This window comes from Bombina bombina, chromosome 6 (assembly GCF_027579735.1).
Source record: "Bombina bombina isolate aBomBom1 chromosome 6, aBomBom1.pri, whole genome shotgun sequence".
In the NCBI taxonomy this organism is placed as follows: Eukaryota; Metazoa; Chordata; class Amphibia; order Anura; family Bombinatoridae; genus Bombina; species Bombina bombina.
In genome coordinates, this window is record NC_069504.1 from 1043562095 (window position 1) to 1043584470 (window position 22376).

A 22376-nucleotide genomic window follows, 5' to 3' on the forward strand; every position below is an offset into this window, starting at 1 on the left:
AATAACCAATCACACCCAAGGCCTAATTCCTCCAACGGTCAAGTCCCCTTCCCGTTACTTCGAACTCCCAGGGGTTCCCTGACCTTTAAAGTCGTCAATCCCCGGCCTTAATCTTATAACCATTATAAGTTAAAATAATAACATAAATAAAAGAGTTACACACAGCTTTGGTATAAAATTTGGCCGCAGCCATTTTATTAACAACACAATTTAAATATTGAGTAATAAATATTTTCAAACATTTTCAAACATTTTTCCACAGAACATACCTGATGTTCATAAATAACATTACTGACAAATAAAACATAAACCACAGCGGTGCTAGTTCCCAAACCCACAAAAACAAGATGGCCGTTATTCAACAACTGGACTCAGCTATATCCCTGTTGAGTCCGTCCAAGTACACCTAAACTTTAATAGGGAACCCCTTGCCCCTATAAAACCAGTTGTCCACTCACCCCATGGAGAGGCAACTACTTAAAATCCTCCAAATCACTTGGCCATATTGCGTACCATATTTGTCTGGGAACTAGCACCCCCGCCACCGACTGGACTGACCGAACAGCCCAGTCCCGCCAAACCCAATATTTTTCCCAAAGCTTCTTTTATATCGAAAATAAATAGCTGCAGCCCAAATTGGTTAAAATGAACACCATCTTTTAAATAAAATTCCTCAGCTCCATCTACTTCAAAATCTGGGTGGAAAACTACGCCTCCCCCCAACCTCTTAACAAAAGAGCTAATTATTTTGTTAATTTTTTTACGACTCTTTTCTAGCCTATCATAATCCCTCGCTGATCTCCAAACCAACCTAGGAGTAATCTGTGACCAAATTATTTTGATTTCAGGATGAAGTTCCTTTATGTTGCCCAGATCTCTTTTGATTCTTCTAACTAGTTCCTTTTGAGGAATCATACCTAAATCATTTCCCCCCAAATGCACTATCAAAACCTGAGGACGAGGAAACATTCTGCCAAAATCTAGAAACAACGGAAAAAAGAGTTCCCAGCACATCCCCCTAATCCCAAACCATTTGACCTCCCATTGATCCACAGGACACCCAAGCTGAAGGCCGCCCATTTTCTTACTGGCCTCAGCATTGGCCCAGTATATAAACGAATGCCCCATCACCCATACGATCTTTACACCTAAAATAAGAGAAAAAGGAGTGTTCAGGATGATTACAACTCAAACATTCCAAAACATACATTCTATTCAAGGTTTTTTTTTTTTTTTTTTTATATCCTTAAATCAGGCCTAACATAAGATTTATAACGACTTGAACCCCATCTACCAATCTTTTTAACTATATCCTCTCTGAGACCTAACATAGCGGCTTCAGTAGCCGCTCCAATCCGGAAAGAATGAGATCCAAACTCTAAAGGATTAAGACCCAATAAAACAATTGAACCTCTTAAAATGGCTCTAAATTGATATTGTGATAAAAAAGAACCGTCTGAATGAACCAACAAAGGGCCATCCTGCAAAGGCCGTATGGACCCATAAAGCATCATTACCTGACATGGACATATTTCACCACCGCTAGGGAATAGCACTATGTTCTTGCCTTTCCCATATATGTCCGTTTTACTATTTCTCAGTAATATTTCTACTCTGTTATCATTCCATAATACATCTTCTTTTTGTAAACCACCTGACACTTTTTTGCTAGGGCTTACCAATTCCGAAACTCTAAATGCCCCAAAAAAGGCCAATACAAAGGCCGTTCTAAATAATATTAATTCAAATCTTGATGCACAAATCTCTGCTAATACCACCCAAACTTTTTGAAGTAAAGAAAATGTAATAGGTCTTCTCTTATCTCTAACCTTTGTCTTTTTCTTCAAGCCTTTAAGAACCTGACGGACCCAAAAAACCTTTGTAACATCAGACAAACCTAATAAGCGAAATCTAAAAGCAAGGGCCGCCAATCTTCTTTCCATATTAGATGGTGACAAACCCACATTTCCCCAATGCCACATCCATTCCAATAAGCAACCCGTGACATCATCATACCCTTCTTTAATTTCAGATTGACATAACCACATTTCCCATTCCTTCCAAACTGATACATAGGACGTCCAAGTACCTGGAGCCAAAGATTTTTTAATTAATTCAGCCAATCCTCCGTCCCAAGCTTCCAAAGTTGGACGGGAAACGTCGCTCCAACTACGTCCGCCTGAGGCGCCAACTCTCGAAAGCGAGACCACTGTGAACGAGATAAAGAATCTGCTATCAAATTAAGCTTACCAGGGATATGTTTTGCCCTGACGAAAACATTCATACTTAAACATTTCAGGACTAGCACTCTTAATAAACGCAAAACTGGTAATGATGATGCAGATAAAGAATTAATAGCAGAAACAACACCCATATTATCTGTATGAAACAATATGGATTTATTCATCAAATCCACTTCCCACACAAACAGAGCCACCAGAATAGGAAATAGCTCAAGGAAAACTAGGTTCTTGGTTAAACCTAAATTGACCCACTCTTGAGGCCACACTTCAGCGCACCAATGCCCTTGAAAATAAGCCCCGAAACCAACACCCCCAGCTGCATCAGTTATCAAATCCAAATCAACATTAGAGACCCTAGCTTCCATGAATATTGCAACACCATTAAAATTTTTAAGGAATTCCAACCAAACCTTCAAATCATCCTTGTGACCTTTTTTAATCCTTACAAAATGATGAGGCTTACTAACACCAGACGTAGCCAATGACATTCTTCTAGAAAAAACTCTACCAATAGGAATGATTCTGCAAGCAAAATTCAACTTTCCAAGTAAAGATTGCATTTTTCTCAAAGTCACCTTACGGACCGCCAAAAATTGCTGAATCATTTCTGACAAATCCACAATCTTTTCCAGAGGCAGCCTACATTCCATACTTTCAGAATCTATTGTAATACCCAGAAATTTAAGGGCCGTAACTGGACCCTCAGATTTTTCCATTGCAATAGGAACCCCAAAATCAGATGCCATTGAATAAAAACAATCCCTTAATTTCAAACAAACGTCCGAATCATGGGGACCAACAAAAAGAAAATCATCCAGATAATGAACTACTGAAGAAAATCCAGACCTGAATTTAACAACCCATTCCAAAAATGAACTAAAGCATTCAAACAGAGAACAAGAAATAGAACAACCCATCGGGAGACATAAGTCAATGTAGAAAAAACCCTCAAAGCAACAACCCAGCAAATAATGTGAAGAAGGATGAACTGGAAGTAACCGAAAAGCCGCCTCAATATCTATTTTAGCCATTAAAGCGAATTGCCCAGCCTCTCTGACCAACTTAACCGCCATGTCAAATGATGTATAAGACACAGACGATAATTCATCCGGAATATCATCATTAACAGATCCACCTTTTGGAAATGATAAGTGGTGAATTAAACGAAATTTACCAGGCTCTTTCTTAGGAACCACTCCTAAAGGAGAAATACGCAAATGGGGGATAGGAGATATTTTAAAAGGACCTGCCATTCGACCCAAAGAAACCTCCTTCTCAAGCTTACTCCTAACAACCTCAGGCCATTCCCTAGCAGACTTAAGGTTACCCCTGTAATGAACAACGCCTCCCGAAGATGGAATTCTGAAACCAAACTCAAAACCATGTAGCAACAACAAGGCCTTATCACCACAACCTTTCTGTTTAGCGTAAAGTACGAGCCACAGCTCCATCCCGCTTAGCCTCACCGGAGTTAGTCCCTTTTTCAGGGAGCTCCTGTGTTCCTCCCAATTTGTTCTTTTTGAAACACTTACTGGAAGGGTGGGATCCACCACACCCAGAACATTCGTGTCTGAATTTACATGATGCTCCCCATTTACAGAACTTTTCATTGAAAGCAAAACAGAAACCTTTTTTGGCTGTTGCCGACGAACCGTTTTGAAGAGATCCGCCGGCACTCCCTCGAAAGGGCTGCGAAGACCTTAACGGAGTCATCACTTTTAGCCATAGACCCATATCACGATCATCCCATTTCATCTCAGGCTTAATCGACAAACGTTGTCTAAATTGTTCATCATAATACCACCAAGCCATACCACCATATGTTCTCTGAGCAGCTGCAATTTCATCTAAATAACAAAAGAGGGCCGCTCCTTGATCCGGGAACTTAACAGCAAATACACTAGCATAAATAACAAAAGCCTGGAACCAGTTAGTAAATGTTTTTGGTAATTTTCTGTAACGTCTTTTCCTTTCCTCCTCTTCCTTCTTGGCCGAATCCTTTTTTGAATCTTCAGGTATCTCAAAAGACTGATCAAGAGGAAGGAGGGAAAATAATTCAATAAAATCTCTCTTGTAAATCTTTTCTCTTAACTCTACCGTCAAATGCATGCCCAAAGGCCCAATAGAACACAAACAAGACCTGGCCAAAGCCGTGTCAGCAATCTTCAGCTCAGGACCCCCATCCGTTTTGTTATCAACATTAGTCCCCTTTTGCTGAGATAAACCGACCATTTGAGATTGGGGTACTGACCCTACATCCTTTATTCCCTCACCACCAATCCCTAATACCCTATTTTGGTTAACCAATTCTGTGGGAACCCATGAATTGGCGACTCCCCCCGTGACTTTTGTTCCTTCTAATTTGGCTAACAAGTCCCTTAAACCTGCTACAACAGTTATAGATAAGGGATCAGCATGCACACCAACTGTATCAACCCCCACATTCAGATTCACAACACCGGATCCCTCATTACCTGTACTCGGGTCCTGAGGCACTGCAGACTGAATCCTTTGAGATGCAGCCGTAACCTTCTCTGTATTCTGGAAACCAGTAGCCCTGGGATCCGTGTTAGTCATTAATTGCTGCCCTTTTTCCGTCTGTAAAAAAGAAACATGTGACAAACCCCCAGAAGGTGCCCAAATTCCAATGCCCCTACTAGCTGTAGACATACCCAACCTATTATACACTGAAACACCCTTACCCTTCTTAGCTGATGGGACCTCAAACCCTTCTCCCCTTAAATCCCCATACCTCTTGCGTTGTCTACCTCTACCTTGTATTCTCCCAATCCCAGACCTGTTTGGACGTTGAACAGAGTTAACCGAGCTATGACATGTATTATTAATACTCTGACCCATCATGCCCTGAAGACCAAAATTAAAATTGTTGGCCGTACTCACCCTTGTTTCTTCTCCCTTTGCATTAAAACGTTCCACCCCTGGAACGCCGTCCTCAATATCCAGCCTGATATTTTCCGTCCAAGATTCCTGAAGGCCATAAGCCTCCCCACTTAGGCCGTCATTTCCCACCATTAAAAGACCCTGGGAATTCTCAGGCCGTGACCCAGTTTCATTCCCATCTAAAAGAAAAACATCATTAGTGACAGGTAAATTTTTAATTACTTCAACATTCCTATCCCTCAAATTTCTTAACTCGCCCTTTAAAACTGGATCACCCGTGACCCTGACTGACGTATTAAACTGGCTAATAGTGTTAACTACATTGGGAGAAGGAGGAATAAAATCCTCCTCAGAAGAATCTAAATATAAATCTAATTCTACCACACCGTTATCAACCTCGGTATCATGATGACTATCGCTGGCTTCAGGCCTTTCAACCCTCTCGTCTAACACCCGATAAGCCTGATTTTCCGTATTATTGCAAGGTCTTAAAAAATGAGCCGACTTAGAAACATTATGTAACTGTTCTGGAACTGCCTGAGGTATTTCAATCGGCCCTGATACAATCAAACCCTCACCTTTCTTTTTCATTAAGGCGCTACCTAAACTACATATACTCGCTTGTTCATTACCCTCACACAGAGAAATAGGCCTCGGCAGGCCGTCACTTTTACTAGCTTGCTTTTTCCCTCTAATTACTACTTTCTGGCCTAAATTGGCCGTCTTACCCTTAGGCAAAGAATCACCCTTCATTACAGGCTCAGTGAATTGTTCCGTAATGGAACAAGTGCTCCCGGACTGCGTCACATTATCAGCAAACTCCGCTCCGGTCTGCCGACTTCCGGAGCTCGAACTTGACTTCTTCCTCACAGACGCCTTTAACCCCGGACTGGGGCTGGATTTTCTCCGACCGCTATTACCCCCTTCAGCATCAGAACGAACTGGAGGCCTCGAATGCCTCGATGTTTTCGGAGCCACCTCAACGATATCCACTCTGGGTTCGACGACCGGGCTAAGCAATGGACGTAATTTTTCTTCGAGCCAGGTAGGGCCCATTTTTGCAGCTTCCAACTTAAGTTGGTCAAAAATCGCATCAAAATGCGACATCGCAGAATTACTAACTGAGCACAGCACTTTCTAGAAAGGTTTGATAATTATTCTGATGACAGATTCTCCCGCTCTTTCTTTAAATGCGTAACAGCGCGTGCTAAGCCCGCCCCCTACAGTAAATAACCAATCACACCCAAGGCCTAATTCCTCCAACGGTCAAGTCCCCTTCCCGTTACTTCGAACTCCCAGGGGTTCCCTATTGCTTAGCAACCCTAATAAATTAGTGTAGAAGACTGGTAGTTCGCTTGCAACCCTCACCTGTGATTAACTCAACAGACATACACATATATTTTTAAACATGTACTAACTAATTCAAGTACATCTTTGTCAGCCTTCTATATTTAGTCTATAGTTTTGGTGAATTATTACTTTAGTGGTGCACTTTTTGGTTTATTAATACATTTGTTTTAACGATATTGCACTATCCTGCGTATATGCTCTCTTGTTTTTGGGTAATACGTCTGGAAATGGGACTATCTACCATATGCCAAGACAGGACTGAAGCAGTTGTTCTAAGTGGCAGCCTCTTCCTGAACCGTGCGGCACTTACCTCCTTTGACCAGCTTGTAGGTAGTTACCCTTAGGGGCTCATACACAGCGTTGATGTCCTGTGTTTCTTGAAGACTCCATTACGGCATTCCATTAAGTTATTTTCTATATGAATTATTACCTGTTTTATACTCTTTATATGATGATTTATTTAAATGATTTATTTTGACGCTTTTAGAATATATTATATGTGTATCTTTTCAGTACACTATGTTTAGTGCTACCTCTGTTCTTTGTATGCAATAATATTTTGTTTGTAGTGTTGGAAGTAGGGTATCCAACGTCTACTTGTTTGTGGTATAGGTGGCTTTCTGTGGTGTACTAGAAGATAGACAATCGAGGGATTACTCTCTGTTCTGCGCTGGTAGTCTGTCTTGGTTCTATATAAATATAGAATATATGACGTGTATCTTTTCAATACACTATTTTTAGAGCTTCCTCTGTTGTTTGTATGCAATAAATAAATATATATATATATATATATATATATATATAAATATACATATATTATGATAATCTTATTATAAAATAGATATTTATACCTATATATCTTTAGGAATAGAAATACACCTATAGAGGCCTATTTATTAAGCCGTCAACCGCAAATACGCTGGAATTCCGCAGCCTAATTGTGGCAAGCCTGATTTGCCCTATTTATCAGAGCCTACAGACCGTCAAAAGTTGAAATTTGTGTTGTAACATACGATCCGCCGGTCTCAGTCTGACACAGATCGATGCTTACGTCATTACAGATGTTCCGAATACAAATTCGGCACTATCTGACTACTTTTGCAAGTTAGCAACTTTCTAACAGGTACGCTCGCCACTATTCCGGCCCAGCGTACCTGATTTTCAATCTGCCACCCTGGAGGCCGCGGATGCCATAGGAATCAATGCGAGTCTGAAAGCAGCGAAAGCTCATGTTCGCTGCTGCCCGATATCCCATTGATTTCTATGGTAGAATAAAAGTTATGTTTACACCTAACACCCTAACATAAGCCCAGAGTCTAAACACCCCTAATCTGCCTCCACCTACATAATGTTATTAACCCCTATTCCGCCGCTCACGGACCCCGCCGCAACCTAAATAAATATATTAACCCCTATCCCGCCGCTACCGGAGCCCACCACAACTAAATATATTAACTCCTATCCCGCCGCTCCCGGAGCCCAACGCAACTAAATAAATATATTAACCCCTATCCCGCCGCTCCCCGAGCCCACTGCAACTAAATAAATGTATTAACCCCTAAACCCCTGGCCTCCCACATCACTACCACTTACTAAACCTATTAACCCCTAAATCGCCAGCCCCCCACATCGCCATAAAATAAATTAACCTATTAACCCCTAAACCTAACAACCCGCTAACTTTACATTAAAATGACCTCATCCCTATCTTATAATAAATTTAAACTTACATTTAGAATTAAATTAAACTATATTAAACTATTAATTAACCTACCCTTACTATTATACTAAAATTACATTAAACTATATTAAACTATTAATAGGGATAGGGGTTAATACATTTATTAGAGTTGCGGTGGGCTCCAGGAGCGTCGGGATAGGGGTTAATAACTTTATTTAGTTGCAGCGGGGTCCGGGAGTGGCGAGATAGGGGTTAAACATTTTAGTATAGTGGCAGTGTTTAGTGACAGGGTATAAATAAAGCTGGGAAAAAGCCGAATAGCAGCGAGATCAATGACTGTTAGTTAACAACAGTCCACTGCTCATCGCCCCGTACTTGGTGCGCGGCTTTTTGACAGCTTTTTTGATAAATAAGGAGAGGGTTTTCAGGTCCGCGGCCGCGATGTTAGGTGAGTGAATTGGTGCCGGCGAATGCAGCATAGTTGACGGCTTGATAAGTAGGCCTCAGTGGCTTATATAGATATGCATAGAAATATGTATTTACAATAATAATTACATTGTTTTGTAAGTGAAGAACATAGGAATGTGAAATATGAATAACTCCCGTCAGGCTAATGTGCAAGCAATCTGTGTTAGTTTTTTTTCTTCTGCACTCTCCATTGTCTTCTATGGGAAGAATACGTTAATAAATTTGGTTAGTTCGCATCGAGTTTCCCTCATGCAAACGTTTTACTTATAATACGCTTGCAATCTGAAATTTATACTCCAATGTGCCACTTGTAATCTGGCCCGTTATAAGAAAGTATTTACAAATATTCATATTTATAGATATTTGAATTACCTATATTATTTTATAAAATAATTATTTTATTAAATAGTAATAAAGGGCATTTTGAACATTTACACCATGGAAATGAGTGGGAGCCAAAAACAGCTTTTTCTGTTGGAGTCTGGGGAGAACAAAATAGCAAAACCAAAATGTGATATCTTTTTAAACTGTGTTATTTTGATCAACAGTCAATTTAACAGCTAATGGCAGGCCTAAAACAATTAACACCACAAATGCAACTCATCCATAGGCCTAGTTTCCATTGAGATGGTAAAGTTTGGAAACTGGTGGTAACATAAAAAATCTCCATAGACTTTAATGGAGATAAATGTTTTTATCACCAGTTTCCAAAATTTACCACATCAATGGAAACTATGTCTATGTATGTGAAATGTATAGGGGCCACTAATAATTACCAATTCCAAAGACATATTAATGAGATAATGAGGCATTCATTATATGTGTGTTGAATATAAGGGGTTTATTACAAGCAACCATTTGATAATTATCTGCACATTAACTGCTGTATATGAGCCTTTTTGATGCCCAAGCAATCACAAATAACCTATTTTCATTATTTAATAGAGGTTCTTTTTACAGTTTCTATTCTGATAAAATGGCCCTATACTAAACATCTTAGCACTGTTTGTTCTGATGACATTCCAAATTCTCAAAAATTATCAGCACATTTTCAAAGCTATTTATTACTTATTCAGTTCCACAGCTAAATTGACTTGATAAACTCGCAGAAAAGACTTTTCAACTTCTTACCAAGTACCCCCCCCAAAAAAAAATCAATAGTAACATTGGTTTTCTACATGTTCAAAGCTCATTGAAATTACCTCTTCCATATTAGATAATGTTAGCAAGCAAAATTATCGAATAGAAACAAACACTACCTGTTCAGCATGACCTTGTTCAAATTACTTTGAGGAACACACACTTTTTTTGGAGCACAACTTAAAGGGACATAATACTCATATGCTAAATCACTTGAAAGTGATGTAGCATAACTGTAAAAAGCCGACATGAAAATATCACCTGAGCATCTCTATGTAAAAAGGGAAGATATTTTACCTCAAAATGTCTTCAGCTCACCAGAGTAAGTGCTCTGTGAACATTGATCCTTCAGCTGCTGACCAGCTGCAAGTTGGGGAAAAAACAATAGACAATTAGCATCAGCACTAATTGAGATTTGTGAGATTTCAAAGTAAACGTCCTTAAAATGAACAGGAAAACAACATGACTGTGCTGCACATGCCAGATACACACTCCCTTGCAAGTCCTGTGACTAACATCCTGATTGGCTGCTTAAAGCCTCTTTACAGTGGGTTGTGAATACTTAGGAAAATTTGAGGTAAAATATTTATTTTTTCTACATAAAGATGTTCAGGTGATATTTTCTAGACAGCTTTTTACAGGTATGCTGCATAACTTTCAAGTGCTTCAACATTTGGGTATCATATCCCTTTAACAGCACACATCACCTTTTAGCATCACTACGTGCTATCAAAAGGGATGAATCGACATCCAGGTACTTGTAATTGATAAACCTCCAATGTCGCCATTTTGTTTGCCTTTAATCACCTCCATTTTCTTTATTAATTAATATATGACAAGATTAACAAGTCAAATACTACTTTTGTATTTGGATATTCTACTTAGTGTAATATAAACAGATACATAAGCACCCTTTGTTTCCGTCTATATTTACAGATTCTCCTTTTTTTCTGTTACTTTATTTTTCAGAGCCGCTGAGCATAGTGGAAATTTATAAATAAATAAATGATAATAATAATAGAAATTTTAGAAAACTGCTTGAGTTGCATTGGACTGAAAGATTCCTGTTCAGGCATTTAGTAAAAAGATCAATTTTCAGCTTAAACGCAGGTCATACAAAGTTGTTCGGTAAGCGCTACAAGTGTGTGTAAAGGGGGGGATGGAAGGTCTCTTTGTATTTCCTTGTAATGAGGCTCTTGTATGTTGTATGAATGTTTTATCAGCACATTTTGGGGGCTTGGGATGTGAGGTGGAGAGCAGCGTCAAAAACTATTCTATTTCATGAGTAAAATTGTGGAAAAATAAATGAGAAATCTGAGAGTGAAACCAGAGAGCGCAGGATAGTGGCCACATCAGAGGGGCCCGCGTCAGTAGTGAGGGAGCCCCCACGGCACCGCTGACATTGCTCTGCATTCTGCTATACCTGCCAGGGGGGCACAACAAGGCTGCACTTGTTAAAAGCTCTATCCTGAGCCATCATAATCCTGCATTGCACATGGAATGGACCCCAGAGCAGGGGAACAGTTTTCCAATTGCATGTTAGGGACCTTTATTAATAAAAAAAGGAGGTTTCAGCAATAAACAGTTCTAGGTTGATAACTTAGTGGTAATAAGTTTGATGCAGTGAGAGTATATGTAAATATGAGTAACTATGGCAACTCAGCTTTTGTGTAAATAAATGTTAGTCCTAAAATGTAGCACTAAAATTAGATTCTTGATGAGATACAGCTGGTAGATCATTGGAAGTGGGCACCTTATACAGTTTATAGTGTTTCTGATTGTATATTGAAAGGCATCATTTACATGTTTAATTGTTAATAGGAAAAGTAAAGGAAAACAGGATGGGGCACCATTAGTTTTATAAATAAGAACTGGCACAACATGAGTGTCTTGAACACTTAAACTAAGAAGTAAGACACTATATATACATATACCTGTATAACTCTGCACCTTGAGATATCCGTTATACTTCTCTGTTATTTATTTGATATGAGAGTTCTCCATTTATAAATATTTTTTTAATACTGTATTAGTATCTATATCCCTAAACATCACTATGTGTATAAACTTGCTTCTAGAAGCACATGTTAGAGCGTGTGTTGGCAGGCCTCTCCCTGCTCACATCTCATATCCTTTGCCCGTGATCTGCTCCTAAATCTTTTTTCCAGGCCCCATCGCTCTTGCCCATAAGGCTTGGCGTTCATCCACTTCCAATGCACGGACACAAGAAGTGTCTTATTGTCCAGCTGCAAATTTACCTGAAGCTGTTTTTTGATCCTTAATTGAAAAATTGAAGTTGCAGAGGCCAAAGCACACACAAGATGCACACAGCAGTGGGCACTCTTAAGCTTGGCACGGGTACTCTGTGGTACTCCTTGGCTCAGCAGTGGATGCTCTTTGGCACTTAAAGCACATATTTTCTGGCAACAACTCACTTATTACCTGGCATTGTGTGATTTAGTATCTTGTTGCCATAACTCTGCTCAATTGATTGAGGTCTCTGCAGCCTCTCCTGCTTCACCAGTTCATCATTAGTCCATGGAGCTAATTCACTAAAGCTCATTAGTTATTTAGTGAGTTTATTGAATGAGGTATAGAATAGTATACAAACTGGTGACACTGGAGAGATTTCTTAGTGAATTCTATCAGGTGCTTGATTTTTTTTTTAACTCTTCAATGAAAACTTTTGTTTAACAAAGGGTAGCCAAAGCGAGCAGATGGTATGCTCTTGTTTGGCAACTTTCGCCCTCTGGCTCTCAGTTAATCCCTGGAACATTATATTAGCAGTAGGCACATCTGCCTTATTATATATTTGCCATATCTCTTTAGCACACTTTGTATACCAGCAGCAGTAGGCTTTCTGAAACTCCAACTTAACCTAGATATGTATTCTAGCTTAGCAGTTTGTATACATTTATTCTACAGTAGTCACTCAACATATGCAGTTCCCAATGTATTCTCACCATCTATAGTTAAACATTTGCAGTCTCTGGCACTTTCTTTTGCTGCATGGAGCACAATCTGATCCCTAGATAGGTGTTTTACTGTTTGTTTTTGTTTTTTTGTTTGTTTGATTTTGTTTTTGGTTTTTTTTGGGGGGGGGTTGTTTGCTTTCTTGACTTTCTGAGATGTGTGTGACACCCCTGTTTTTATATGTCTGTGAAACCTAAATCATTAATGTAATAAAATCATAAAAAATTTAAATACTGTGAATTAGTAAATTCATAGGTAGGATTCCATAATGTGGGCTATTAATTATCTTGTGAGAATGATAAACGTTTAGCATCAAAACAGCACCAATTTGGGATCTTTGGACCTTCAGCTGTGTAATGACTCCCTTAGAATCACTGTACTAGACAAGCAGTAAACAAGTTGGCATTCTGGTTCAGCATATGAAACTCTAGTTAAGCAGCTGCCCTTAGGTACTCTGTATTTCAGCATTTAACTTCCAATCCAGCAGTAGGCCATACAACGCTCTCTAGTTCAGTGCTTGGCACACTGGATTCACAGTTGGCATTCTCTGCTATACAACAGTTCAACATAAGGATATTTGGCATCTATAAGTGGCACTTCTGGGCTCATTACCTGCTACTCTCTGGTTACTAGTAGCCTACTATTATTACTCTGTAGCTCAGTGGTGGGTACTGTCTATCTCATCATGCTCTATTTGCTGGTACTTGGTTGTGCACCCGTCATTCTTCATTTCTCATTAGTGATTACTTGTAATGATCTAAGTAGGTTGTTCCTGATACAGCTGAAGTCTCTTTTGACTCAGTAATCAGAATTGCAATAAAAACATGTTTGCAATGGTTACAATTTGGGATTCTCTAGCATACCAAGGGATGTTCTCTTGTACCTGTTAGTGGTGCAGGATTGCAAATTTGTAAAGTAATTTGGAGAGCAGGAGGGAAGACATATGAGTAGAAACCAATGACATGGTTAACATGTGAAGCAACATGGTTAGTACAATAATAAAATGCTATAATTGGTGGGAGCATTTTATTAGTACATTATTGTAAAACATTTGCCCTTAATTCTAGCAACTGAGTTAAACACATAGTTAAGCTTTTCCAAGCTGGTACGGGCGAGGACAGGGCTCATAATAAGTGGCTACATGCATATGCTGCTTCCTGATTGCCTCATTGGCTGTGTTGTGCTCCTAAATGTGACCCCCTTTGTAGTGGTTAAACAATATGGGCCCGATTCTCTAAAGGTCTCTGGCAAGATTCTCTAAGAATGCTCACCAGTTCTTCTCTTTCCCTGGTGAAATTCACTAATGCCACTTTTTACCCTGAAAATATAGTGTCTTGCTAAGGGGCATATACTGCATTTTCTTAATAGAAGGAGATGCATACATTACAAAAGTGCACAACGAAAATCATAATTGAATCACTCACCTCACACACACATAAAAAAACGCAGGAAAAAAACGTATTGTTAAAGTGCATTAAAAAACGTAGCAAAAGTGATCACTCAAAAATTTTTTTTTAAAAAACCCCATAAAATTTGTATTTAAATTACACAGGAATAAATCATAATTAAGTATGCACAGCATAAATTGTAATTAAGTACACTAGAAGCACGTAGAAATTCATGCTTATAAGTACAAAACCTGAAGTGTCATTGTTGTTTTATTGTAAAATGGGCTGCATGTGGGTGTTCCATGTAATCAAATTTGATTTGTATTAGGCATAATATTAAAGTTTAAACATACGTCAGGTTCTCGATGCATACTTCATCCTCCACTGCAAACTTTTACATAGCAGAGAGCTCGTATTATTTCTATGGGAGACAACTTGTCATTTTATAGAATCCCATGAGGGTTGCCCCTGCGAGGATCGGCCTGGAATATATCTAGGCCAGTAAAGTTTTTAGAATCAGCCCCATAGTTACCAAGGGACATTGGTGTAATAATAAAATATTCTATCAAGTGGTACTATTGGAGACAAAAAATTAAAGAGTAGAAAATTAGTGTAGCGGGGAGACAGGAAACGAGGCAAAATACAAATTTTTAGCAAATTTTATGCGCTAATACCATGAAGAATGTGAACTAAAGAGAAGAGACAAAAAATGAGAGGAAAAAGAACATGTAGTGCAATAAGAGAATAGTAGGTGGGATGCCCAACAAGGAAAGAAAGATGAAAGAGATTGAAAGAGGAACATGGGAATACAAAGGATCAACATGAAAGAGAAATGAATAGTAGAGTGTACAGTGGAATAACTCTAGGATGGGGGTAGTAGGAGATGTGGAGGCGTAAAATATTTGGTGCTTGGGTGTGTAAGGGGTTCTTGTAAGGGAGAAGTCCTTGGGAGCAGAGAAGGTCTCAGTATAAGGTATCAGGAAGTTAAAGGGACGGTCAAGTTAAAAATTAAACTTTTATGATTCAGGAAGAGCATAGAATTTTAAGCAACTTTCCAATTTACTTCCATTAACAGTCTTTTTATATTTACAATTTTTGAGTCACCAGCTCCTACTAAGCATGTGTAAGAATTAACAGAATATACGTATATGCATTTGTGATTGGCTGACGGCTGTCACATGATACAGGAGGAGTGTTAATAGACATAATTTTGAATATTGTCAGAAAAAAATCTATTAACTCTACTACTCACTTGAAGTTCAAACTTAGGGGCCGAATTATCAAGCTCTGAATGGAACTTGATACCCCTGTTTCTGCGCGAGCCTTCAGGCTTGCCGGAAACAGCAGTTATGAAGCAGCAGTGTTAAGACCACTGCTTCTTAAGTGGTCTGCCTGCTCTGAGGCTGCGGACATCAATCCGCCCGATCCTATACAATCAAGCTGATGGACACCCCCTGCTAGCGGCATTGCACAAGCAGTTCACAAGAACTGCTTGTGCAATGATAAATGCCGACAGCGTATGCTGTCGCATTCATCGATGTCTGTCGGAAAAGATCCGCTGAGCAGATCATGTCGGACAGACCAATGATAAATCGGCCCCTAAGTAGCATTGTATTTTTATCATGCATTTGTTGATTATGCAAATCTACTTTATTTACTGGTGCTTTAAGTGCTTAGGACAGTTTGAATGGATTAAATAGTTAATTGGGTCTAGTGCTTTTAGGATTAATGGTCACAGGGATCCTGCACAGTTAGAACAGTAGGTCAGCAATAAAGAGTTCATAGAGGTGGGTAATATAGGGATTTGGCTGTGGCAAGGTCATACTTTGGTTTTATTATGTTGGTGGGGGTTTGAGGTTACCAGAGATTCTCTTAGCAAATATAATATAATAATATATATAATAATATTAATGTGGGTTGAGAGAGTTTCAGAATTATAAGTATTAGAAGAATATGGCTTTTTAAGATGCAGCAAAAATAGTCTTCTGAGGTTAAAGGTACAGTCAACACAAAAAATGTTCTTGTTTAAAAAGAAAGATAACGCCTATACTACCTATTCCCCAGCTTTAGACAACCAACATTGTTATATTAATATATTTATAACCTTTAAACCTCTAAATTTCTGTCTGTTTCTAAGTCTATAAAGACAGCCCCATGATCACATGCGTTTGTATTTGATTTTCATATCAGGGAAGCTAGTTCATGTGAGCCATATATATAACATTGTGCTAACGTCCGTGGATTCTAACAACACAGCACTAATTGGCTTAAATGCAAGTCATTAAAAAAGTCATGTGATCAGGGGGCCATCAAAAGATGCTTAGAAACAAGGTAATCACAGAGGCAAAAAGTATATGGTTTCTGTGCAAAACGGGGGAATGGGTAATAAAGGGATTATCTATCTTTTAAAGCAATAAAACGTTTTGAGTTGACTGTCCCTTTAGTTCTTATGGGAAGAATCTCTCAGAGCTCCAAATAAGAATACAGCTCTGACCTAGCCTTCTCAACACTGATATTTTCCATATTGCACAACTATCAAATCAATTTGGCTATGAGAGGACCCCCATCCCTTCCTTACCTCTGGCCTATGTTTTTCTACTTTTGTGCAAATCCTTATATTCATCTCTACGATGAGCTCAGGCTAGGGTTGCCACCTCGGCCATGTTTTCCTGGACACTTATGAGTTACACATGCTGCAGGGTGTGCAGGGAGGAACATGTATTGTGCTGTTCATTAGCACTATTCATTTGATGTCCAGAGGCCCCATACATGTCCCCCCGCCCTGCTTACCCTGCAACATGTGTTAATCATAAGTGTCCATGAAAACATGGCTGAGGTGGCAACCCTAGCTCAGGCACACATTATGAGGTTTTTAACAAGCATTCTTATACCAGTGGATAAGGCTGGACATCACCTTATTTATAAGAAGGATCAGATCAAGTACTTAACGCATGATAGTGAGCAGATACTTTATTTTGTTTATTTGTTGAAAAGTAATATTTTGGTTTATATTGGCACAAGGACACTTTCTCAACTTTTGTGAAAATGCATCATTTAGTTGCATTGCCAGAATGATTAATAAAGAAAAAAAAATATTTAAAAAAAATTGCAAAGGGGTTAAATACATAATAAAAGCCAGCTCTGGAGCAGCAATGAACTGCTCCAGAGGCTAGAGCTCTAAACTGTCTGCGATTAGCAGCTACAGATATATGCTGCTTGTGATTGGCTTACCAGTCCATAGTCAGCTCAGTGAATTGCCATTCTACAGCTGATTTTAATTATGTGTTTAACCCCTTTGTGACGGTTAAACACATTGGGCTAGATTACAAGTGAAGCACAATCATTTGCGCGCTAGCAATATCAGATTTTTGAGCACAAGTTAAATTTCTCTTGTATTACAAGTTGAAAGTAAATGCGAATGTGTGAGTGCAATCACAATTTACACTGGAATGAATACAGTGATGTCAGAGCTGTGGTTAACTCTTACTCAAGTCAAAAACACTTCACAAAATACATCAAAAATACATTTAACAGTATAGCTAAATTTATAATAACACTGTCTGATAAAAAATATTTTTTAAAAAATTGCATAAAAAAGTTATAAGGGATCAAAGATTTGAGGTATGTATTAGAAAGAAAAAAAGGATTGCAAATATGTATATATAACTAACATAAAAGACTAAGTAGAACTGCGCTAGCCTATATTACCAACAATGTATGTAGAAATAATAATATATATTAGTAAAATATACTAATAAGAAAGTCCAGAAAGTTCACAGGAATTATTGTCTTTCAAAGAAAGGCAGCAGATCCAAACAGGAGGTGAAGATTCTGTGGTAATCTCCACAAAGAACAGTGTATACAGCAAAACGACTAGGTGTTAGCGCCTTTCTTCTGTGATCATTGAGGACAAAGATGACTATACAAAGTTGTGGGGTAATATATCCCCTATCACCACACACTTACTTCTGAATACCTCAATCTGTATGAGGTAAGTAGCCGCTGTATATTCAAAGAAGCCCAGCTCGCTGATGTCTCCAGGTCCGCAGTGTAAAGAACGGACAAACGGAAAACAGTTGCTCAGCTGTGCATAAACTGAGGTGTCCACACAGGATATCCACAGGATGCTTCCTTATTTCGTCTTTCGTTCGTCTTTATTCTTCTGTAGTGAACGTCACCTTCTTATCATAGAGTTATCCTAGTCACCGGTAACCAAACAATTCAGACCGGTCCCACAGTGCGCGGACGGCAATGCGTCCTAGACGTAGAAGGTTTGTTTGTATTTATCCGGATCAGCCTAGGTGGAATGAACAGGTAGGGAAAGCAGTAGTACAACCTCCCAAACAGCATTTCCCAGAAGCTTACTGAAGAAAAGGCCAAGGGAAGCTTCTGGGAAACGTTCTTTGGGAGGTTGTACTACTAGGTTGTACTACTGCTCCCCCTACCTGTTCATTCCACCTAGGCTGAACCGGATTACCCGTCGGCGCACTGTGGGACCGGTCTGAATTATTTGGTTACCGGTAACTGGGATAACTCTTTGATAAGAAGGTAACGTTCACTACAGAAGAATAAAGACGAACGAAAGACGAAATAAGGAAGTATCCTGGGGATATCCTGTGTGGACACCTCAGTTTCGGCACAGCTGAGCAACTGTTTTCCGTTTGTCTGTTCTTTACACTGAGGACCTAGAGACATCAGCGAGCTGGGCTCCTTTGAATATACGGCGGCTACTTACATCATACAGATTGAGGTATTCAGAAGTAAGTGTGTGGTGATAGGAGATATATTACCCCACAACTTTGTATAGTCATCTTTGTCCTCAATGATCACAGAAGAAAGGCGCTAACACCTAGTCTTTTGCTGTAAAATATGTATATATGTGTGCATTTGTATTTTTACGTGTATTTATGTATTTACAGACATATATACACATATAAACAGATAAATACATATGTATACATATATAGACATATATATTGTGTATTTACTGTAAATATTATACAGTCCAATGTTCTGCACATATCGGAATATATTCTATGTATTTTAAAATAGATATTCCTTTATATATCTGTATATATGTATACCTATATAATTGTGTGTGTGTGTATGTATGTATGTATATAAATTTGTGCAAAAATCCATCAGCTAAATATTTAATTATCTCTTTAAAAATAAATAGAACATATTCTATGTACAGAACATTGGATTATAAAATATGCAATATTATCTTCTCATGTTGCACTTTTAACTAACCGCAATCGTGTTTGCGTGACTTTTTTGGCTCCATTGAAGTTTATGGGGGAATGCGATTTTGCGTTTGCGACTTCTCGAAGTCTGTTAGGTGTTAGGTTTTTTTCAAGCTTTTAGGCTATATTGAAGTTTATGGGGGAATGCAAAGTTTATTTGTTACAATGAGGGGTAGTTATCAAGCCGTCTACTTTACCTGCCTTCACCGGTCCAATACGCCCGCCTAAGCTCGCCTATCATCGCCGCCGCGGACCTGAATACGTTCGCCTAAGTTATCAAAAAAGCTGTCAAAAAGCCGTGCACCAAGTACGGGGCGATGAGCAGCGGACTGTGATAGTTATCACTCATCCGATCTCGCTGCTCTTCGGCTTTTTTACAGCTTTATTGATACCGCTGTCACTAAGCACCCACACTAACTACACTGTTCTACCCCCTATACCGGCGCCCCCGGAGCCCCCCGCAACTAAATAAAGTTAGTAACCCCTAAACCGCCACTCCTAGACCCCGCCGCAACTCTTATAAATGTATTAACCCCTAAACCGCCGCTCCCGGACACCGCCGCCACCTACATTATACCTAGTAACCCCCTATACCGCCGCCACCTATAATAAATTTATTAACCCCTATCCTGCGGATCCTTGACCCCGCCGCAACTAAATAAATAGTTTAACCCCTAAACCGCCGCTCCCGGACCCCGCCGCAACCTATATTAAACTTATTAACCCCTAATCTGCCCCCCCTACACCGTCGCCACCTATAATAAATTTATTAACCCCTATCCTGCCCCCCCCTACACTGCCGCCACTGTAATAAAATTATTAACCCCTAAACCTAAGTCTAACACTAACCCTAACACCCCCCTAACTTAAATATTAATTAAATACATATAAATAAATTTAACTCTTATTAACTAAATTAATCCTATTTAAAACTAAATATTTACCTTTAAAATAAGCCCTAATATAGCTACAATATAAATAATAATTATATTGTAGCTATCTTAGGATTTATTTTTATTTTACAGGCAACTTTCAGAATCAGCCAATCAGATTCAAGTTCAATCCGATTGGCTGATTGGTTCAGCCAATCGGATTGAACTTGAATCTGATTGGCTGATTTAATCAGCCAATCAAATGTTTCTACCTTAATTCCGATTGGCTGATAGAATCCTATCAGCCAATTGGGATTCGAGTGACGCCATCTTGGATGACGTCACTTAAAGGTATCGTCATTCGTTGTTAGTCGTCGGGAAGAAGAGGATAGATCCGCGTAGGCTCGTCGGAAGATGGCTCCGCTCTACTCCGGATGGATGAAGATTGAAGACGCCGCCTGGATGAAGACTTCTATCGGATTGAAGACCTCTTCAGCGCCGCCTGGATGATGACTTCATCGGATGGAAGACTTCTTCAGCGCCCCTTGGATGATGACTTCTGCCGCTCTGGATCTCCTCTTCGGTTCCATCGGTGGTCGGCTGGCTGAAGACGGCTCAAGGTAGGATGATCTTCAGGGGGGTAGTGTAAGGTTTATTTAAGGGGGGTTTGGGTTAGATTAGGGGTATGTGGGTGGTGGATTTTAATGTTGGGGGGGTGTTGTATTTTTATTTTACAGGCAAAAGAGCTGTTTTATTTGGGGCATGCCCCGCAAAAGGCCATTTTAAGGGCTGGTAAGGCAAAAGAGCTGTTTACTTTTTAATGTAGAATAGGGTAGGGAATTTTTTTATTTTGGGGGGCTTTGTTATTTTATGAAGGGGCTTAGATTAGGTGTAAGTAGCTTAAAATTGTTGTAATATTTTTTAAATGTTAGTAACCTATTTTTTTTATTTTTTGTAACTTAGCTTTTTTTATTTTTTGTACTTTAGTTAGTTTATTTAATTGTATTTAATTGTAGTTATTTGTAGCTAATTAATTTAATTAATTTAATGATAGTGTAGTGTTAGGTTTAATTGTAACTTAGGTTAGGATTTATTTTACAGGTAATTTTGTATATCTTTTAGCTAGGTAGTTATTAAATAGTTAATAACTATTTAATAACTATTCGAACTAGCTAAAATAAATACAAAGTTACCTGTAAAATAAATATAAATCCTAAATTTATTAATTACATTGTAGCTATCTTTGGGTTTATTTTACAGGTAAGTATTTAGTTTTAAATAGGAATAATTTATTAAAGTATAGTGTAGTGTTAGGTGTAATTGCAACTTAGGTTAGTTTTTATTTTACAGGTAAATTTCTCTTTATTTTAACTAGGTAGCTATTAAATAGTTAATAACTATTTAATAGCTATTGTACCTAGTTAAAATAAATTGAAATTTGCCTGTAAAATAAAAATAAATCCTAAGATAGCTACAATGTAATTATTATTTATATTGTAGCTATATTAGGGTTTATTTTAAAGGTACGTATTTAGTTTTAAATAGGATTAATTTAGTTAATAAGAGTTAAATTTATTTATATGTATTTAATTAATATTTAAGTTAGGGGGGTGTTAGGGTTAGTGTTAGACTTAGGTTTAGGGGTTAATAATTTTATTACAGTGGCGGCTGTGTAGGGGGGGCAGGATAGGGGTTAATAAATTTATTATAGGTGGCGACGGTGTAGGGGGGGCAGGATAGGGGTTAAAAAGTTTAATATAGGTTGCGGAGGGGTCCGGAATCAGCAGGATAGGGGTTAATAACTTTATTATAGGTGGCGGCGGTATAGGGGGGGCAGGATAGGGGTTACTAGGTATAATGTAGGTGGCGGCGGGGTCCGGGAGCAGCGGTTTAGGGGTTAATACATATATTATAGTAGCGGCGGGGACAGGGAGTGGCGGTTTAGGGGTTAATACATATATTATAGTTGCGGTGTGCTCCGGGAGCAGCGGTTTAGGGGGTAATAAGTTTATTATAGTTGCAGCAGGGTCCAGGAGCGGCGGTTTAGGGGGTAATAACTTTATTTAGTTGCGGCGGTGTAGGGGGGGCAGATTAGGGGTGTTTAGACTCGGGGT

At 38.9% G+C, this 22376-nt stretch overlaps 1 protein-coding gene across 1 annotated transcript; it reads right to left on the minus strand.

The window, feature by feature from the left end:
* Positions 1–491: 491 nt before the first annotated feature.
* Positions 492–5661, minus strand: LOC128662444 (uncharacterized). Its single transcript, XM_053716233.1, has 3 exons — positions 5145–5661; positions 4718–4841; positions 492–1148 (listed from the first exon to the last, which is right to left on the minus strand). The coding sequence occupies exons 1-3, from the start codon at positions 5274–5276 to the stop codon at positions 493–495; spliced, it is 912 nt and encodes a 303-aa protein (XP_053572208.1). The 5' UTR covers positions 5277–5661; the 3' UTR covers position 492.
* Between the last annotated feature and the right edge of the window lie 16715 nt (positions 5662–22376).